At 44.2% G+C, this 21,403-nt stretch overlaps 2 protein-coding genes across 14 annotated transcripts in view; one reads left to right on the forward strand and one right to left on the reverse strand.

Moving 5' to 3' along the window:
* Positions 1 to 11,760, reverse strand: part of nedd4l (NEDD4 like E3 ubiquitin protein ligase) — a 29,585-nt gene extending 17,825 nt beyond the window's left edge. For 3 of the 11 annotated variants that reach the window (XM_052051287.1, XM_052051286.1, XM_052051285.1), the window contains exons 1-5: positions 11,425 to 11,760; positions 9,295 to 9,368; positions 6,805 to 6,886; positions 5,380 to 5,418; positions 4,912 to 4,965 (exon numbers count right to left, since the gene is read on the reverse strand). In XM_052051287.1, the coding sequence (XP_051907247.1) occupies positions 4,912 to 4,965; positions 5,380 to 5,418; positions 6,805 to 6,886; positions 9,295 to 9,368; positions 11,425 to 11,469 (294 nt within the window). In that variant the 5' untranslated portion in view covers positions 11,470 to 11,760. Of the gene's footprint in view, positions 1 to 1,614; positions 4,571 to 4,911; positions 4,966 to 5,379; positions 5,419 to 6,804; positions 6,887 to 9,294; positions 9,369 to 11,424 lie in introns of those variants that run through there. The other 8 variants (XM_052051282.1, XM_052051284.1, XM_052051281.1 and 5 more) reach the window with 4 other exon arrangements.
* A 1,176-nt stretch (positions 11,761 to 12,936) lies between these two features.
* prlra (prolactin receptor a) lies at positions 12,937 to 20,568 on the forward strand. Of its 3 annotated transcripts, XM_052051295.1 has the most exons (10): positions 13,192 to 13,323; positions 14,835 to 15,024; positions 16,408 to 16,490; positions 16,600 to 16,735; positions 17,178 to 17,347; positions 17,530 to 17,696; positions 18,057 to 18,198; positions 18,385 to 18,481; positions 18,558 to 18,627; positions 19,620 to 20,568. In XM_052051295.1, the coding sequence occupies exons 3-10, from the start codon at positions 16,430 to 16,432 to the stop codon at positions 20,421 to 20,423; spliced, it is 1,647 nt and encodes a 548-aa protein (XP_051907255.1). In that variant the 5' UTR covers positions 13,192 to 13,323; positions 14,835 to 15,024; positions 16,408 to 16,429; the 3' UTR covers positions 20,424 to 20,568. The 3 variants fall into 3 exon arrangements, with proteins under 3 accessions (XP_051907254.1, XP_051907255.1, XP_051907256.1); XM_052051294.1 differs by lacking the exon at positions 14,835 to 15,024 and having other exon boundaries at positions 12,937 to 13,323; XM_052051296.1 differs by lacking the exons at positions 13,192 to 13,323; positions 14,835 to 15,024; positions 16,408 to 16,490 and having other exon boundaries at positions 17,075 to 17,347.
* Positions 20,569 to 21,403: the final 835 nt, after the last annotated feature.

Consider the following 21,403-nt stretch of genomic DNA (forward strand, 5'->3'; position numbering starts at 1 on the left):
GGGCCAAAAGGGGCAGCCAGCATATGGAGTGTTATGGACTATGACACGTCGATCAGCCTTTCCCAAACATCCCGATACTGCTTGTACCCACGCCCACCGCCCCCCCGTTCCGAGAAAGGAAAAAAAAGTGTCGAGAAAATGCTCTTTTTATTCTGTGAAAAGAAATGCTGACGGGTAATTATTCTACCAGACCATCATTCCATTACTTTGGAGACGGCCAACAAAATGGGAGTCCAATTTCCTTGATGCCGTTGATTTCAGAACACTGTTGGATGTACTTGTTGATCGCAACACCGGGAAATATTAGCCCATGACAAATATCTTTTTGAGATATTCATTATTTAAGTCTACAAATACAAAATTGCTCTTTATTTTTCAGTTTGCAAATATTTTATGATCCATCTTTTAATTAACGTGTGCTAATTTTTAGGGAAGGCTCTTTTCTATTTCTTCATGAATGTGGACAATACTTTTCCGAGCAAATGGGAAATCCACAGTTACCGGATTCCAAATTTTACAGAAACATACCTGTAACCTTTCACAGAATCATCCAGTAAGCCCAAAAATTTGCACCTCGGGTTTCAGGTGCAACTTGTGGTCCATAGCTGTAAGATTCTGGGAAACTGGGCAGTTGTTAACAGAGTTCTTTGTGAATGGCCACCAAAGAGAGAGAGCGGTCCCGACAGGGAATGGTGGGCATTCTGAAGTTGGCACACACAAACGCATGCAGGCTTTCAGGGTCTTTAAAATGGCCCACTTGGGGATTTGGGGAAGACCTGCCATAGCTGTTTATTTGAGGACTATTGGAGGATAAATTAACTGCCCCGGCTGGCATGGCAGCATTTACTAGTGACAGCAATATGGTTCAAAAGTTGGAACGGTGGTTGACAATATTACCTGAACAAAAATAACAATCAACTGACAGCTTTTTTTTTTTTTAATCTCAATTGTTCTATCCAACATCCTATCGCCCTGACAGCAGATAATAAAAATCCAGCAGCATACTAGAGGAGAGCCGGAGAAGACAGGCGGCCTGCCTGCTCTCCAAATCACCAAGCACACTTGAGGCGGTCTAAAGATAGAAACAACCAAGGAATACTGGTCTAGGTGGAGTTTTACAAGCAAGTTTCAAGATCTCGGAAAATCCAACAACTGTGTCCAGAGAAATTAACCATCCACTCGTTAGTGCTGGCTGAACTAGGCAACGTGCATGAAATTTCCAACTCTCTTGCAGCCGTCAAGTGTAAAAAAAAAAATGTGTGCTGGCTCCCCAGATTGTCATCGCCATCCGTCTGCACCATGCAGCTCTCTCCTCATCTTAGTTGGAGAGGATAAAACGAAGCCAAACACCAGCTGCTTCCCAAACTACACGGAAAATAATAAATGAATCCCCCAACATTTGCGCACCGCATGAAAAAAATTCAACGCAATTTTTCAAAGTCAAACTAGATGCATCGTCTACGCATATTCAGAATACATTCAAGTTATATTTGGTAGCCAACATTTACTATGCCTAAACCTCAACACCAAAAAATAAACGTTGTCATTTTGTAGTAACAATCAACAGATTTTGGGGCGGGGAGACACACTTATTGTTTTCCCAGTATTGTTTACCTTGGAATTAGTTGTTGAGTCATTGCCAAGGATCACATCCTGATCTCCAGCTCCACCTGAGTTGAAGTAAATCTTGAGATGGGGCTGCCTTGGCGGGGGATCTCCACTGATTGTAAAAGTACAACCATTGGATTGTGTGTCCTTTCTCAGATTTTCCTCGATTGGTTGATTATCCTGCCCAGCTGTCTGGCTATCCGTTACGTTGTTGGGTGCGTTCTCCACCAAAAGTGGAGACGAACCTCTTTGCAGTCTAATTCTGGGGTAACGGAAAATACGGCCACTGCTTGACCTTACAAGATCTACGTTGGTGTGATTCTCCTGGGTTGAATCCGATTGATTCCTGCACTGGTTCAGATCTTGATTCTGGTTTTGCTGGAGCTGAAACACAAGACGTTGTGGTCCACTATTCGAAGCAGGGGACTGCTGCTGCATAGTCCATCCAGAACTACCATAAGGTAAAATTCGAAGATGGCGTATGTCGGAACCATCGGTTGAGTTCCTCCGAATACGAATGCCACCGACACTGATACCTTGTTGTCCTCGGTTGTACACATTATGACCGTTTGAACCAATGCTGAAGACCCTGCGCTTTGGAAAGTTTGGCTCTGTCGCAAATATTTGCGAGTTGGAAAGATCTGGGCTGCAGTAAGGAGGAGGCGGTTGTCGCGGAACGTCTAATTGATCCGACGCTTCGGTGTATGTAGGCACCGGTCCCGGAGGAGTATAGCAGGGTGGCGGGACATCATCAGCGTGGCCACTGGAATCCTCATTACTTAAACCATCAGAGCGCTGAAGTGAGATGAGCATGGAGGAGCTTTTTGTGGGCCGCGGCTCGGCATAGGCTGCAAGTTGGGGTATGAACATCGAAGAACTGCGTTTGAGCAGCGGTTCAGGACGCGAACCAAACGCCCGTGGCGGAGCTGGCTGCTCCACGGCCTCCTGAGAAGGTGGTTGAGTGTTGAGCGCCGTGGCGACATCAGTGTCTCCATTCTGTTCGTCTGCCTCTCCTTCCAGTATCTCCGGGGCGGTGTTGCTGCGGTTGGAGCCAAAATACAGACGCAGACGAGCCATTTTTTACGTCCCGTCTGACAGCCTCGGTTCCCTCCAAAGGGCTGTGCGGTTGTCCCGTCTTCCAAGAGTCGCACACGTCCTTCTTTTGGCCGGCCAGAGGACTGATCCCCGTTTTTCCTCCTCTCACTCTAGCCCCGCTCCCATTAGGTCCCACCCACCTCGAGTCCCTTCCACAACTTTCCTTCCAGAAGTAAATATGACAGGAGGGGAGCGGGGGGAGAACATCACACCGCAAAAACAAGAGCAGCAAACCACACAACACTTGAAGGGGGGGGGGGGGGGGGGGGGTGGAAAAGAATGAGTAAAAAAGGGTCCGTGTTCCCCAGGTTCTCAGCACTACCAAGCACTGGCGACAGACAGCAGAAATAGCCTGAGCCTAGTGACAGCCAGCATTCCTGACATGATCGGATAAGGGCGGCGGGCGCTTCTGGTTTCCAGGGTGATAGCGGGGTTGCCTGTCAGTCACGTGACTACAAATGACCCCCCGCCCCCCGGTCAACATGAGTCATTACGATGCAATGCTACCCCCAAGTGCCAGCTGGGTAGCGGGTTACCCAAGAAGTGACACGCTAACCCGGTCACACAGTGATCTTTTCTTATTTTCTGGACCGCCCACTAACACCATTAAAATGACAACCAGGTTACGAAAACAACAACAGCATTTATGCCTCTGATTTATGGTGGCTTAGGGATGAGGAGGCAAGGTACTGTATGGCTCAAAATAAACTGAGAAAGGCAGCAGGACAGTGAGAAGCAAACAATCTGAGAGATCTGACAGTTAGAAGAGGAACCGATGCGGTGAGGCAGATTTTCTCGGCTTCTCCGATTCTCAAGTTACAGCAAATCTTTTGATGCTATTTTGGTCCAAAATGCTGAAATCAGGTGTGCATGTCTCAGCACTGCCAACTGATAACCAGCAACAATGGTGTATCTGCAAAAGCAATTGGAGGATTGAAAAAAAAAAAAAAACGAAGTTCCAACTTGTGGGCCAAAGAGCATCATGAGATGGGAAATAGTGAGGCAGAGAAACAGAGGGGAAGAGCGTCAAGCATAGCAAGACACTCTCCACCGTGTTGGGCACTGTCAATACATGTTTGTATGCGAGAAATGTTGACACACAACGTGGATAAAAGAAATGCAACAAAGCCAAACTTTGTGATGCCCAGTCTAGTTCAAACAAAATACAACACATTTGCAAAGACATCCTTCAAAATAAAGTGCAGTGGTGTTTGGGGAAAGGCCCTTGCATGCACCATGAGATGGAAAAGCGCTCCTCAGACATATAAGGAGCGAAAAGAGTCTTGAGGCTGCCTCAGCGCCACTTTCATGTGTCATCCACTGCGACTGCAACACAACACTCGCGTTGGGGAAAATACGACCTGCCCTTTTCTTGAAAGGCTACATGCCAGCAACACCAACTTGACGTCCACGGCGCAATACTGATAGATAGACGCATGGATTATAAACACAAGATTTATATGACCCTGCAAAGACCACGTCAGTATTTGGTGTTCATCAGCTCACCAAAAAAAAAAAAATCTCTGCAAGGCCTTATAAGAAGGGCTTATCCAGTCGGAGCCATGAATTGTATCCTGGGAAGCATCCACTAATGGTTCTACCAAACATCATTGGAATGACCTTCGTCGAGCTAAAGTTACAGAGAAATCATCACAAAAGTCCAACACCTGCTTCACGGAGAGTCTTTCTATAGAAACCCACTTGGCTTATCTCTATCTCGTGTCAAGATTGCTTCGAAATCAAAGCTAATGAACAGATGTGAAATAGCGAATTCATCACCAAGACCTACTTTTAATTGCTGTAACGCCTTGACATTTTATGCAGCCTTTATGGTGATCACATACTCTGCTTCACAAGTCAAACAAACATGCACAGGAGTGACATTGTTACTGCGCAGCCGTCTTCATTGAGTTCAATAAAAGTGGCGTTTCTTTCTGCATGAAAATCCTAAATCGCTATGTGAGAATGCAGTCAATGGTCATTGGCAACATCAGTTTTATTATCGTCACATTACATTTGAAAGATACGAATCCATAAATCAGTACTGGCAAAAAAAAAAGGGGAAGAAAGAAAAAAAATATGACACGGCATAATGAGTTTAGCGGTTAAAACAAAATATACAGACTTAAGGTGTCAAAATGGCAAGACGTGAAGAAGGAAACGGATGTCGGGGAGGTGGGAGGCAGGGTGGTGGGGTGTGACACTTACCAATCTGTTTTCATCGAACACCTCAAACAGGAGCCGGTGATTCTGTGGACACACCTGCATAGGTGACAAAAGCAATCGTGTTAAGAATGTATACTAGAGAGATAGATGTACATCGACGCAGCATTATCAAAGCTCATTTGATCTGCCTTAGCCTTTTACACATTGTTCAGCAAAGTCGGATAGTGACAACGACAACGACGACGTGGCAGCCCACAGGCAGATAATTTGATGACAGTGGCGGCATCTGATGTGACATATAAAATATTTGATGGACTAAACTTTACACCTCGGTTCTGGCATTTCTTTCTCTCTGTTAATACAGAAGAGCGACTTGAAACAAATGCCAGCTTTTTACAACCTGGGTACGTAAGAAAGACTTAAGTGCAAAAGGCTATTGTAAACATAGAACACTGGGAAACGTGACATGAAAAGCGAAAAATAAATACACCGAAAGAAAGTGATGCTCACCCTGAAGTAGAATTCCTCGTTCCATTTAGGATTGAGCGTCTAGCACAACAAGAAAACCAACGGTTAGTCTGGCGATGAAATATGATGCACGTAGCTTCTAGAGAAAATTTTGACCACAAGTGAAACTTTTATGTCCGTAACTTTGCTGCTGTGAATTGGGAATTTCTCCATTGCAAGACCAATTCAGGTTATCGTATCTTATCTTATGAAAGAGACCAAGAAAAGGTGTTGCACTTAAACAGATACATAAAGACCATGAAGGGAGCTTCTTTTTTCTGCTCCACATAGCAGTGTATTGTAAGCTATTTATATCCTTGGCCACTGGTAGTATAGGTTTGCCTCTGTGTGTGTGTGTGCGTGTGTGTGTATGTGTCAGGGGAGTGGGGGGTGCCTGCTAGCTAGTCTGCCTGCTTGCTCAACTGGGGGCTGCAGCATCATGTTGGCTAGTGGAAAGCTACTGGTAGCTAGCGCTCACTCAGAAGAACACAGAAAGTGACCCACGATAGGGCTTAGAGTCGGTTTTCTGAGACATGAATGAGAGTCTACAACAAGGCTTTATTTGTACAAACACATTTTTGGACTATTATTAAACAACACTGGCATAAACCGCTACACGATTTGCCATGACGGAGAAAATACGTAAACCCTACAAGAAATGGGGCAGGCTAGGTATATATTTTGTAGCTTTTAGTACATTCTGGGGATATGTGTGCTAAGGCTAGCTTCTAGAAACGACTGTCCCTAGATCAGAAATTAGATGCTCCTTTATCACTCCTGTGCTGACATGAAAGGCAGATTTGCATCATATAAATTATTTTAGGGTGTAATGAGCGCTAACTGTGAGACTGTGCTGCTAACGCCGGTTAGCCATGACACTAAGCACAGTGCTTTTGTTTCCGGATGATCCCAGTTTACCACGACTGCGCATGTGGGTCACACACGGGTGTGCGTTTAGAAGTAACAGTGGGAGACGAAGCAGGTTGAAGAGTAAAAACAAAACTGCAAAAATAATGCTGCATACTATTAAACTAGCTATCAAACGCCGTTGTGACTAGTTTCGATAAGTACTGCTGCTTTGGATGGCAATGGTGTTCAATTGATAAAAGACAGTTGTCAGTTGGAAGGGGGGCATTTATTTGCTTTAAGTGTCTTGCGGTATCTAATTGGGGAACGGTGTCTATTGAAAGGGATTGTCACTATTTGAGGAAGTAAGTAGCATTAGCCTCAACTAACACATTTCCTGAAGGATGAGGGCAGGAAACAGCAGCGTGAGTGGAGACAAACGTAAGCAGCAGGACAGTAATTGTCCGGGAGGACCTGATTAGATGAGGCGTGGCTAATCTGATGAAGTAAAAGCAAATTAGGGCTCACGCAAACTCGAGCAGAGGAAAAGGAGAAGCGGCACAATGTCAGCTCGATACTTACCTTTTTGATCGTTTTTGTCTGGACCAGGGCAAGCTCTCGCGTTTCATCGGTGACATAGAGGGAGAGTTTAACGTAGGGGTCACTGGAGACAGACACAAAAAATATATATATCAGAATTTTGAAGCAAAAAATAAAGTCCAGGGTGCTGTTCAACATTTAATTTTGTCATATTTCGAATCCCCAAATAGACATAACTCCATCAGAGCAATCTAGTCCATAAGTGACAGGTCTAATTGCAGTTTACCCAGATAAAAACCGCTTGCCTTTGGAAATTCGGAGATAAGGGCTATAATAGCTCATTGATGTCGTTGCAGGGCTAAAAATGGGAAGAGCATTTCCAGATAAGTAGCTGTATTGTATTGATTACATTTTTTAAAAAGGTGTAATGGGCACATCCAGCTGGTTTTGAAGAATAGGGTGCTGCAGGAAAGATCTGGATAAAAGCTCAGCTATTCACAAGGAAGTCTCACTTCTGAACAAAAGTGAAAGGAAACGGCAAAGCCGCATTTGTGTTTGCCTGCATCTTAGCAAGATACTCTATTGTTAATCACGGTATGACACAGCACGTCAAGCTAGGACCAAGTTTTTTTTTTTTTAATTTTTAAGTCAAACTGCTCTCACTCTCTTTGAAATTACAGCCTGCGTATGAACCTTTTAGTCCTCTTTCCTCCACGACCAGAAGAGCTCAATTTGATTGCTGATTATTATTATGATTATTGCTGCATGAGGGACCCCCGCTGCCTCTAAGTGTGTGTTTGTGAGCTTGTGTGCTCTAACTGAACAGATACAATTCGACCGCTGTGTTGTCAATTCACTGACAACTCACTTGTCTTTGTCGGTTGACGGCCAAAAATAAATAGAAAATAAGAACCCGCCAAGTCGAAGGCCTCCGTCAGTGTAAATACTTGGGAGGAGAGGCTCAAAGCTTTCAAACGGGCACTCGGTCAACATTTTGGTCAGCAGTTGAACATATATGATGTGAACACACTTGTTGAAATCACAAGTGAGGGCCCAAACGAAACAAAGAACCTCTATACAGTTATATAGCACAACAGCCAGCCCCAGGAAGTTGAGAATTAAGGTTACTCTGAGTCATTCGTTACAACTGATTTGCTTCACTTGAATCACTGTTGTGTTTTCCCATCGTGTGTTTGAGAAAGTTCCGTTTGGGGTGCACCAAAAATTCGGTCACCCCAAAATTGTGCCAAAAGACTTTTTTCGTCACAGAAATAAAAGCTGAAGCACAATGCAGAATTACAGCCAAATCTCGATGAAAACATTTGCATTAACCAGGCGAGGCAAGATCGCAGGTTACGCATTGACTGATGGTGCGGTGATGCATTAATAATTAATCGGTGTTTTTGCAAAGCGGCGGCAGGAAACAGAAATTGAGGACAGCCCAAATGTAATAGCTTTGCAGTGCAGAGCGGGACACCAGCGGGACTGAAATTACTTGACTCCGACATAAAGGCCATGACGAGGCCAGCAAGAAAGACAAAAAATGAGTCAAGAACTTGAAATTATTTCCCAGGTTCGACACAACAGACGAGTTCTATAATGTAACTCCAGAGGTTATACAAATAGGACTAGAACTGCGATTTGCTTTTTCTTTGGCTTGTTAGGTTTTTTTATAATGCGTCTATAAAGTTATTATTATTTTAACGGGGGAAAAAAATGCTGATTCAAAAGGCATGTCCAGAAGCAGATTGTGGTTGAAACGAGCGGTTCCGCCGTACAAGACTTTATATGGCAAACGTGTAACAGAGGTCGGTTATAAATAGGAGAGATACAAGGATAATCATTTATTCAAATGGGAGATAAGGTCTTTAACGCTGTGAAAAATAATGAAAGTTCACACAAATGGGCTGACCGCTCCACAAATATTTTACAAACATCGATGAGCGGGGGGGAAAGTCACAACATGTTCAACTAAATGCTGGCCTGGCACATGACTTTAAAGGGATCTTGTAAATATTTCTGTCCTTTTTATTGTTTGTATGAAAACACTTGAGTCTCTTGGGTCAAGTGGGAAATGAAACGAGCAAGCAACTTTCAAGCCACAGCCAAACCATTTGACACGATGTCCATGGGTAAGCTGAGCTGCAGTGTTATCACAGAAAAACCGTGTGTAGCAGTGTAACAGCCGAACCTCTTTTCAACATACCCCGTTGACGTTTCTAACCTGGTAACGTTCACATTTGAAAGTCCCAATTTCACGCAAGACATTTTCCAATTCCTGTTTACAACCAACACGTTTATAACGTATACTTCACCCTAACGGCAAACGGAAGCGGATGTTGTTACCGTATGCTAGCTTAGTTGTCAGTGTGTGGCGTATGAAGGTACATGTGTTTGGCGAGGTCATCTGGCGCATTGTTTCAGTGATTGACAACCGTAATTCGGTGGTTTGGTGAATAAATGCTGCATCCAAGAGTGACCTATAAACCCCGAACCACATATGTCTGATCAATGATAGCCAGTGAACCTCACCTGGCTCCGATGATGTCTTTTTTGGCCAGATCGATTCCCGCGATGACCTTAACACGCAGCACTCTGGTTTCATTCTGGGTGGGGAAAAAAAAAGGGAACAGAAAAATTACCCCTTTTGAGTGCCATTGGCGACTCTCACTAGGCATTCCTTTCAGGCAATAATAACCCTGACCCAGATAATACATGTAGTTGTAATAAAGATCTCTTCACTGCACAGTGACGGCGTGATGGTGAGTCATAATGGGGGATGAATGACACATTTAAAAGACAGACACAATCAACAGTTTTGTTTTGTTTCGATAGCCTGAGTTGACACAAGAACCATTTCGGTATTCACCAAAACAAAGAAAAACACTTGATCATCCCAATACGCTTCAGAATCAATGAACATGTGTTCGACTTGAAAGAATTGTTCAGTAACACAAAACACAAACATTTCTTGAACATGGTTTCACCTATGAACAACTTGCCACTACTTTTAACATCCAACGGCACGCTTTGGTGAAAACATTCTTGCCACACGTTTCAAATAAATGTAGCCAGTAATACAAGGCATTTTCGTTCTAAAGTAAAATTGCTGCAGGCCAACCGAAGTGCTACATTATCACACCATAATTTACTTCTCTGGGCTTTATTCTGGGAAAAAAAAAGTGCGTGGCAGTTTTATCATCACACATTTCCCTTTTTGCCTCCAAAAAGTCAAGTCAAGTCAAGTCAAGTCAAGTCAAAGTCAAAAAGGCCCAACATGATTCAGCTTTTACTTGCAACCGATGTCACGTTACTGAACCGGCGGAGAAGGATTTTACGGCCTCCGGCGTCTTGGGACAATTTGTTGTGTTGTGGTTACGGCGTACTGAATGACTGAAGGGGAGCCAAGCCTTGCTAGAGTTCACTATGCGGTAGAATGAATGGCACGCCTACGTCCAGCTACTTTCTCGTAATGACTGACAGAAGGTCAACGCTGAGCTTGTAAAATTCGACTTCAATAATTGAGTCCTGCTAGCTTTCAAAATCCAGTTCAAAAAATAAGACTAGATGATATGAATGATATTCAAGTAGGTGAATTCATTGAAGGCAACCTTTGCACATCTAACATCTCAATAATATATAAATCCCATTACACTCTCAATTAAAACTTAATTATAAATCAATTATTATCATAGTACAGCAGATAATAGAGAAAGCCGTGAGATAGTGTTGCTGTAAGGGGCGCGCATCCGCCACACTCGAAGCTTTCAAACAACAAGGTGTATGCAGGAAAAGTGATTCAGATTGCACGACTGTCTGTGTCTTATGTGTTGTGTTGGATTATTTTGTCATTTTATGTTAACTGTTCTTTTGATGGCGGCGCGAGCACCCGCAGCGGCTCCTCTTGTTGTCTGGTTGAGAAGGAAGACATTTTATCTGTGCTGAAACAGCACATTTGACAATAAAGTTGTACTTAGCTTCACTTGACTTGAAAATGGATGGATAGATTTTTAAGGACGATCTAGAAAACGTAGGAATTTCAATTTCTTATATTTGACCAATATGCGGTCCATCTAAAATATTTTCTCTGGGTTCTTAGACTGATTGTATTTTGTCCGGATATAGGAACTGATATTGTGTGCCTCAGTACTTAGTTCTCACATTGTTTACCAACTGCACGGATGGTACCAATGGGCAAATACAGCTAAGCACCTGTCCCAAAGCGTCTAGCGGCTAGCCTGTTGATTCAGCGTTGGGGCAGCTCCCATTGGGGTTACACGTCAACAATGTGTTTGAACTTTGTAGACATATGTATTTCTTCAGTGATTGTTTACCAAAACAGTTGTTCTCCTACCTACCCCATGTAAACAACAAGGTCTCATTTGTGTGCACTTATATTGTATTACCGAGTGGGGGAGAGAGAGAGGCTCATTAATTGAACCGAAAGAATTTGTTTGCTGTTATTATTATGTTTGTTTTTTAAGTGTTTAGGTGCACTAATAGACGCGGAAGCTGAGGAAAAGGAACGAGGAGGGTTTTCGGGGAAACAAGACAGCTGCCTCAACATTACTATGGTATTTGGTTGAGGGCTGCTTAGCTTGGCCGCCGTTAGCATCGGCAGCATCCGTGCGGCTGTCTCGCTGCACAAGCGACAAGGCTTACCTCATCTTCTGACAGTCCGTAGATCGGCTCGTAATTCGTAGCCATATAGCCCGGCGGTGCCAACAAATCGCCGCTTAAAGGAGGCGAGGCAGAGCTAGCTAGCTAGCCTCGAACAATTAAATCCCACTTTTTGCTCCCCTGGCTTTCGTGTCGCGACGTGGTGGTTAATTCCGCTCTTGAGATATGATTAGACTGAGCTTCCAAGATTCCACTAGGATTCCACAACACGGCCTAGCGTTGTGTATGTTCCCACTATCCAAAAATGTTTCGTCAGGGATAAGACCGCTTTTGTCAAACGCTCACATCCCCTCCTCTTGAAAATGCTGTGACACTTGACTTTGAAGCGACGTGGCCAATCACCTGCCGGGTATGCGTGATTGTTGGCGGTGTCAACCAATCGGTGGCGCCGTCGCGTTTTTTCCCCATTACAGCTGGCCTGTTAAAATGTAAAGAGGGGCGTTGAGCTGGAATAGATTCCGATTTGTGACTTGCAACATATCTTACTTGAACACCACAAATAACATCTTACGTGTTCAAATAATGAAATATTCGAATACGAGGAGTTTGCTATTATATGCCATCAAAGTGCACAGCTCGTGGGCGGGGCTTAAAACACCTGGTCAACGGGATCCGACATTTAATGTAGGTGGGTGAAATATGGGCGAAGTTCAAGTCGGCGTGGGACCCTGAACAAAAGTTCTGCAGTCCAGTACTTCTAAATTCTGTTAAAGATGGGAGCAATAATAAGTATAACTTATTTTTATTATAAGTTGTTTCATTTTGTTTACTTGGCTTGTTCAGTTACATTCTCACGTGCCAAATCAGGTCTATATGTTTTGATTTCTAACTGGGCGGATATCTATAAGAAGAATAAGAAGGTGTGGCTGACGACATGTGAAAATGTGTCATGTAAAAAAAGAATGAAATGATGTCACTGCCGTGGTTCACCGTGGTGTCTTTTCAATTACTAATTTGGCCGCTAGATGTCAATATGTCACCACTTTAAATATTAAAAATATATCACGAAAGGTATACGAAAATGAAGACCATCGCAACCCCTTTCTTTTCCTTCAACGAAAACTAATAATCACCAGGCGCAGTCTTACAATATTTATTAACACTGTTGTAATGTGACACAATTAACGCTGAGTAACCTGTCAAAACATGTCAGGCCCAGGGAGTAAATGGAATGGAAACTATTGATATCCATCCATCCATCCTGGAAACCAGTGGGGCCTTGCAGTGGCATCCATCCTGCTATTTACTTTTATATGGACGGAGGGGAGAGCAGATGGCATTATTATATAACACTGTTGCTTATAACCACAGCTGAACCACAGCGATGGCCACAAGGCCATCGCTCAGTGGTTGAAAAGCTCCCTTATAGTAGTTTTTTTTTTATTTTGGGCTGGTTTGGGTGTGTGTATATATACATATATATACATATATATACACACACACACACACACACACGCCATATCTCATCAGCTTTACAGATGCCACGACCAAGGGCAAACACCTTTGTTTCCTAGAGGGATAAAGAAAAGTCTATTTGAAGTGTATACTTGACTATTTCAAAAACAATTGTAATTTATTTGTTGTGGCCTTATTTCCATTCAGCAGCAGTGTTGTACTGTACTGTACAAACAATTGTTGTAAATTGTTGTTTTTCAGCTCCGAGTATTGGCTGTGACAAGAGCACTCTCCTTCCCACCCCTCCCTTGCTGGGAGGTGAAGGGATGTTGCGATGTTTCCTCCCACACTACGGGCTGAACCAACCGCGCGGTTCTACCCCTCATGTCCGCCTCGCCTTCGGTCAGATTTAGTTGGACCAATCTGCTTTTGTGTGGAGTGCCATCACCGGCTTTCAAAAACACATGCTGAGACATTGACTGACTGGTAAGTTAATTTTAAAATTTGATTTATTGACATCTTTTAAATATATTCTACAGGACTAACGAATGGGCTGCTACCTGGCTGTCGAAGGAGCATGCATCTGTCCGCTGAAATTCAATATTGTTAAGAGAATGTAAAGATTTTTTTGGAGTGTAGTTGAAAAAAAGATTTATGTACACAATTAGAAATGTATATATTACTAATGTATGCATTATTTAATATAAACTATATGTAAAATATAGTGCACACATATTTTTAAAGCTGTAATTAATGAAATATTAATTGCAAAAAAATAGCTCACAAGAGAAATATTTAAAAATATACTGTATATAAAGATGAATTTGAAATAAAATATAGTGAATCAAATATTTAAAGAAAATATTGTTCATCAAATATAAACTCCCAAAAGGCAGTAGGGTATTTAGCGGATATTATTAATTGAAAAAAAACCAGTGTTAAACAAATTGCTCTCTACTAGTGTCACTCAAAAATGAGAATTATAATCATTAGTAAATGCTGAATTGTCATTTAATATGTTTGAAAGCCTTCCAACAGATCCCGTAATGGGATTTCCGTGGACGTGATCTGTGTGTCCGCTGGCGTTTGCTTGAGTCTCAAGCGGGTTCAGGGTGAGACAGTCTTGGCTGTCAAAGCAACAAGCCGATCAAGTCCATAATGGATTATTTTCGAAAACGTTTTCATTGTTATGACAACGGGCCTGATATACGTACACTGTTTAGTATGTGGCGTACATTTGAGCCATGCTTGTCATTGTTAGGTCTCGCAGGCAGAGCATTGTCAATAGCACAGCATAGAATGTTTAATAAGTCATAACTTGGGTTTTTGTACAGGTAAATGGCAACTGTCATGCAAGTGTTGAACTTTAAATCAAGCAGAGGTTGGATATTTGAACACAGCTGGTGCAGCAACAAATGTAGAGAGACAATATAACAATACTCACAGGCGTCCATTCTTTATCCTATGCAAAAAAACAAAACAAATTACTGCAGCTTACTGAGGAGTTCTTATTACTTCTCTGTAATGTCTTCTTTGTGTATGTATACTGTATATCAGTGGCGTGCGGTCAGGGCCTTCAAGCCATTCTCGGCTGGCCTAAACACTATTAGAAGCATTGACTTCTATTCACAACTGACAAAATTACATGAATTTATTTCTTCATCTCATAGCATGACCTTGACCTTGATATCTTAGCTGCCCAATTTGCACCAGTGTTACATTTTTATTTTTTCTAATCAGATTTCAGCTCCTTTGTGTTGCTATGTGAATGGAATCTGCCCAGGACCTTCAATGGTGTAAATGCCTGTTTACCCTTTATGGAGGAGGACAAACGTCGCATATGATTAAAACTTCTTTTTCTAGAGGAAATATTGCTCTTTCTTTTACAATTGAAATGAATTTTCACTGAGTGGTAATGGCCAAATGTAATACAAAGATGGCTTGGAACTGTCTTTGTTCATGACAGACAATAATTATTGTTGTATTTTTTCTTTTAGTGAGACTTATGGGCTGCTGATCATTGCACTCCATAGTGCTCGTGTGGGGGCTTGTACTGCTACGGCTTTACAAGGCTGCGACTCAAAGAAAAGGGCATTCAGCCGCCTTCCTCATTCATCGATAATAAGCCGATGGACAAATCTACAGCCGTCTAAAAGCGACTTCGAGGAGAAAAAAAACAGGAGGGAAGTAAGTCATAAACCTTTCATTGCGCAGGTTGAAGGAAGTCCATTTCAGCACACTTACGTGCAGTAATGTTGCAAAGAGGATTTCATTTAATCAATTTCGCCAATATGCTGTTGATTGCAAATAGTGGCTGCAACGTTTGTGTTGTGGTCTGGGTCCATCAATGCTGCACGTCATACGTAAGCATATCTGACAATAAAGATGACCTTGACCTTAAGTGTACCATTACACCACACAAGAAAAATCTAAATCCTGTTTGAAATGTATATTCAACGGTAGCCTACAATTAGCCCTGATGTCCCTCGGGATTTAAACTTCAGAGTGAAAATTAGGTCACTTATGCAGCGGTGTTACATTTAACACGGCGCAACACGTCCCTGAACAATATTGAAGGGCTTCACAGTTGACTGTTTCATGGCAGTCTCCTGTCTTCTTAGCAGCTTATTGGGTGCGGGCCCTCCCATTACGTAAGCACCTCTATATACAGCAGTACGCTAATCCGGTGGCGTGACCTTAATGCCAATTACCAGATCATGGCGACGTTGTCGAGACACCACCAGGGAAGAACGTTTAAGCGGTGCTCTAGGTGAGCTCAACAGGTATGATAGCATCAGACAAGCAGGGCCGTGTTGTGATTGCGTCCCGCTTCACAAAACACGGTCGGCATTCAGTGGGTTTAGGCACGTGTTCCGCCGTGTCGCCAGATGTGCTTCTTCTAGTTAGCGAGATATTTTACGGGTCAGCCTCTCGGCGGGTTCAGAGATGAAAAGGGTCACGCTGTGTACTGGCAATGTTAAGAGATTGCCGCCCGCTTATGCAATGGCTTAGACCGCATGTGGCAGCTGGTAGAGGTAGACAGACTCCAGAGGATTGTATTTATTTTCATATTTAATCCTTGGCGTCGTAACCCCTGACGAAGAGGGAAATACAACATACATGAGGAATATGATGATCATTCTGCTCTGTTTCGTTGGAAGGATAACATTCTGCTCAGTTGGTTAAAAATTGCCTGTACATGCAACAAGATGGCGGCAAAGTACAACTTTTGTCAAAGAGAAGCTCCTCATGTTATGTCAACTTAGCTTCTTGGCACCAAGTATGGCAGAAAAGTCATTTATTTTTTTTTGCTTTGGCCAGAGCACAAAAATGAAAAATATGTAAGATTTTCAGTCAATAATGAATGATAGGACCCCCCCAAAAAATATACTATGCGAATTGGAGATGAGATGTAAAATGCCAGACAGCCCAGTGCATTGCAGACATGCAGGCAGTTGGTGGCAGTAAAGCATTACTACTAAGGCTTGCCTAATGCCTTTCGTTATGCAAAGTAAATCTTTATTCTCAAAATATGACCATTTTTTTTCTCTTAATCCATCCTTCCTGCAGCCCTCACGCGTGTCGTGCCGCAATGAGAAACGTTCAGGGGTTGTCCTGGCTGATCCTGCTGGTTCTCACACCACACACTAAAGGTACATTCCAGAACCAAAGACGCCTGGTTAGAAACTTGACCATGAGGAAAAATAGATGTCGTTGGTTGGTGCCACTGATTCTAAAACATCCTCCCTGTCGGACTCGAAGGTGATCTCAGTCGGCCGGGGAAGCCCACGCTGACCAGCTGTCGCTCTCCGGAGAAAGAAACCTTCACGTGCTGGTGGCAGCCTGCTTCTGATGGAGGACTGCCAACCACGTACGCGCTGTACTACCGCAAGGAAAAGTCAGTACAGTACTTCCCTTTTTTTTTTCTATTGTCTAGTCAATAAAGTCAATGGGGAAAGTATCGAGTTGTCTGCTGCCTGAAGATAATGTGGTAACAATTCGCCCCCATCCACCCTTTGACTGTGGCTTTAAACAACCAACATAAAAGACCGCGCATAAATGGACTTTAGAAATGACAGTGCTATTATTCTGAGGCAAATGGATTCTTTAGCGCTTTACCAACTACCGGTACTTTGTGTTTTTCAATGGCTTTGTGCAATTTGCACATACTGGATGTATTCCTCCAGCCACTGAATCTTGAGCCCCTTATTATATGTGCTTATTTGTTCATTTTCAGGGACTGCAGCATTTACCCCCCACCCACGGGCCCCATACTTGTAATCAGTCATCATTAATCGGTTACCCGGTGCTCCCTTCCCACCCACTCCTCCTGTCTCCAGCTCCGAAATCATGTACGAGTGCCCCGACTACTTCACGGGCGGGGAGAACTCGTGCTTCTTCAACAAGAACAACACGTCCATCTGGGTTAACTACAACATCACCGTGGTGGCCACCAACCGACTGGGAAGCACCTTCTCCGACCCCGTGGATGTCGACGTGGTCTATATCGGTAAGGGGTCGTGACCTTGGGGCCGCTTAACCTCAAATGGGTCTTTAGGCCCAATCTTCTCAATCGCCGACATTATCGTTGACTGTGACGAATCGAAACAACAAAACGCGCCACCCGGAGCGTACACCCTGGACATGTTTTCATGCTGTACATTTCGGGGTGGGTGTTCCATTCCTCTGCAGTCCAGCCCAACCCTCCGGAGAACGTATCGCTGAGCGTCATGGAGGACAAAGGCTGGCCCTTCCTGCGAGTGGCGTGGGCGCCGCCCCGCAAGGCCGACACTCGCTCCGGCTGGATCACACTCATCTACGAGCTTCGCATCCGGTCGGATGCGGAAAACGAATGGGAGGTACGTACAGGGAACCTTGTGTCCACGTTATTGCAACCCGCGGCGTCGATTGGCGTGGAGTCGGCCGTTCCGAGGGGAGTTTCCAAGGTAGCGGCCAATGCGTGAAACCTGAGCTCCAACGTGTCAGTCCGAATGCCAGCTGGTCCCTCGGATTAGGACACTGTATAAAATCCCTGCTTTGTGTTGTATGTGCTTTTATCTCCGATCTTTACCGGCGCCGAGCGCAAAAAGCACAAATAGGGGGTGGAGGTATTGTTTTGATTTGGATGTTCGCGGGATGATGCAAAAATGACACGTTTCAATCGTTATTGAATCTAATCTGAATGCATTTTTTAAAAAAGCTGTGTTGCGTGTGTTCAGACTCACGTGGCTGGCCAGCAGAAGCTGTTCAACATTTTCAGCCTGCGCTCCGGCAGCTTGTACCTTGTGCAGGTGCGCTGCAAACCCGACCACGGCTTTTGGAGCGACTGGAGCTCGCCGTCGCAAATCCGTTTTCCTGAATGTAAGATGTCACATACACACGTAGCACTTAGCCAGCGCGGCAATCATATCGATTTTTTTTTCTTCTTTTTTTTTGTTTTGTTTTGTTTTTGGTAACCTGGATTTTATGTACAATATAGCGTAGACTCCAAAAAAAGGCAACAAATCAGTGAGAGACAGGAGTTTTTCTTTTGAATTGTACATCCAGATTTCCATCAGGAAAAGTCAGCGTGGATTGTCACCTCTGCTGTTTGTGCCTTCATCTTCCTCATCATCACGGTGTTGCTGCACATGAACCATGGCAGGTAAAAGGAAAAAAAAAACAAAACAAAACATCCATCCATTGTTGCGATTCTGATGTTTCTCTCTTTATTTTTGAAGCTTGAAACACTGCCTCCTACCACCGGTCCCTGGTCCGAAAATAAAAGGATTCGATGAGCAGCTACTAAAGGTAAACAGCCGCTTTTCTCTTTCAACACAATGCACGTTACACTGAGATCCTACAACATCTACAGGTTATACATCAGGGCCATAGTAGAATACTTGACCTGCCTTTACCTTCTACACAGTGAGAGTAGATATGACTTGGGTCGACCCCCCCCCCCCCCCCCGACCACTCCAATACCACCCACCTGAGACACACACAGACGCTTTGGTAAAAAAAAAAAAAAAAAAATACAGTCTAGGCGGCCCGGTAGTCCAGTGGTTAGCACGTCGGCTTCACAGTGCAGAGGTCCCGGGTTCGATTCCAGCTCCGGCCTCCCATTGTGGAGTTTGCATGTTCTCCCCGGTTCTGCGTGGGTTTTCTCCGGGTGCTCCGGTTTCCTCCCACATTCCAAAAACATGCGTGGCAGGCTGATTGGACACTCTAAATTGTCCCTCGGTGTGAGTGTGAGTGCGAATGGTTGTTCGTTTCTGTGTGCCCTGCGATTGGCTGGCAACCGATTCAGGGTGTCCCCCGCCTACTGCCCGAAGACAGCTGGAATAGGCTCCAGCACCCCCCGCGACCCTAGTGAGGATTAAGCGGCTCGGAAGATGAATGAATGAATGAATGAATACAGTCTATACATGAAAAAAGCAAAATGAGAGCAGAAAAACGGCAGCTTTTATACATGCGGTGTTAAAGTGCTTTTACGAATCCTTTGACTTTGAATACGAATGACTTCACGCGAAAGCCTTAAAATTGCAGTCAACTTTCTCCCCCATTCTGTGTCGACGTGGAACAAAGTTGGAGAATTGCTTTGCAGTGACTTTATTCATAGGTAACCCCCCCCCTCCCCCCCGCCCCCAAACATCTCCCCGCAACAGCCATCACTGCCGCCTCTGTGTCCACTTTGTCCACCCATTGTCAGTGCCTTTTACCGTACCCCGATATCCGGTCAACGCCAGTTATGTGAAAAAGGGACAAGGGGTGAAAACGGAGAATTGATTCTTCCCATGCAGAAAGGAAACTCCGAAGACATCTTCAACGCGCTCGTGGTGTCAGACTTTCCCATGTCGTGGTCGTCGTCGTCCAACAGCGAGGACCTGCTGGTAGAGTTACTGGAGGTTTACATCCCGGAAGAAAGGGAGACCATGTTGGGGGCGAGCAAGGACCTCGGTGGCGGCAGCTTCAAGACGTCTGACAGCGACTCGGGCCGGGGTAGCTGCGACAGTCGCACGCTGCTGATTGACAAGTGCGGCCGGCCCAAAGAGCACGAAGACGGCGCCGAGGAGCGGGTCGAACGGGAAGACTGGGAAGATGCTCGAGATGACACGGGAGGTAGGACGTGGCCTTCTGTGTTTCCCGGCCTGTCGGACCGGCCTCAGCGCAGCCTCTCGGATGGCCTCTCTCAAGTTCTGGGGCCCTCGGAGGGGCAGGTGTGCAAGCAAATCAAGGCCCGCAGCGACATCGATATCGCCGTGTCCGGTCATAAAGTGTCACCCGCTCGCTGGTCCGTGGAGTACGTGGGCGTGCAGGCGGTTGTGAATGACGACATGGTCATCCTGCAGCCATGGGGCAGCGGGGAGGGCTGCACCCCGCCGCTCTCCTCCTTGCAGGAGCGGGACTACAGTCAGGTGAAGCAGGTGCGCAGCGATGACACTCTGCTACTGCTCCATAAAGTGTCAGAGGGAACGGCAGATGGGCGCGAGGCTGCAACAAGTTTTGGCAATATGAGCCAGAAGAGCGCCACCTGTATGAACTCCACCGCGGCAACGGGGGGCTACGTCGACGCGGCTGCTGTTTTCCCAATGACAACGTACTGAGCGTCCTTTTCGGCGATGGGAATTCAAGGTCATCTCGTAATTGTTATTTTTATCATCTTCAACGGGATGGGATTGATGGGAATGTTGTGAACCCCTTTTTCCGTGTACCGGTACTTGAGACCCACAGTTTTTAATACACCAAAAATACAGTGTGTAAATATATATATATATATTTTAGAGTATCGTAACTCTTTTACAAAATTGTCTCTTTTTTTTTTTACTGTAAAATGTATTTTTTCTCCATATTAAGACTTTATGTACCATTATGACTTTTTCTCCATAACATTCAGATTTTAGACTTTACAGAGGTCACATGAGGAATTTGTTGCAATAAAATTGTTGCAAAAAATAATGGAATCATTTTCGAGGTTGCGTGTCATGGCATGTTCATGAATCCTTTTGCATAGTGGAACCTCAAAAGGCTTTTTGTGTATTTTGTGATGCGGAAAGGAAAAAAAAAAACATTGATAACCATCGAACAAACATTTATCGGGAAGCGTACAAATTTGATGTATGTGGCCACAGTAGGAATGAAGCAGTTTTGTATACAGTACCGAGGACTGTCAGTAAAATTATGTGTTCAAAGAAACGTGGATGTCTTGCTCAGTTTTTCCATGGGTAGATTATTTTTGTACAGAAGTAACGTGTATGTCACAATGTAAAGTTAATTTTGATATTTCAGGGTTCCCATGTGTCCTGAAAAAATGATTGACCAAATTTCCATTCATGACAAAGACATGGAAAATGACAAAAAGTAAAATATCCTGGAAAAGCTTCATTTGTTCTGGAAAGTTGATTCTTCCTCCGTCAGCTTCTCCCTACCTTTGCGGGTGAACGCAAACGCGTTAAATGTAAAGTACGTGCAGTCTGTTTTCGGCTCCCTTCAACGGGCAACATTGAGCCGTGGCGTTATTCTGCTTTCATGTGAGAATATTTGATTTTCAAGTCAACAATTTCACCTCATGAGCGAAAGTGAGTGT

The sequence above is a fragment of the Hippocampus zosterae genome, chromosome 18, assembly GCF_025434085.1.
Source record: "Hippocampus zosterae strain Florida chromosome 18, ASM2543408v3, whole genome shotgun sequence".
Classification (NCBI taxonomy): Eukaryota; Metazoa; Chordata; class Actinopteri; order Syngnathiformes; family Syngnathidae; genus Hippocampus; species Hippocampus zosterae.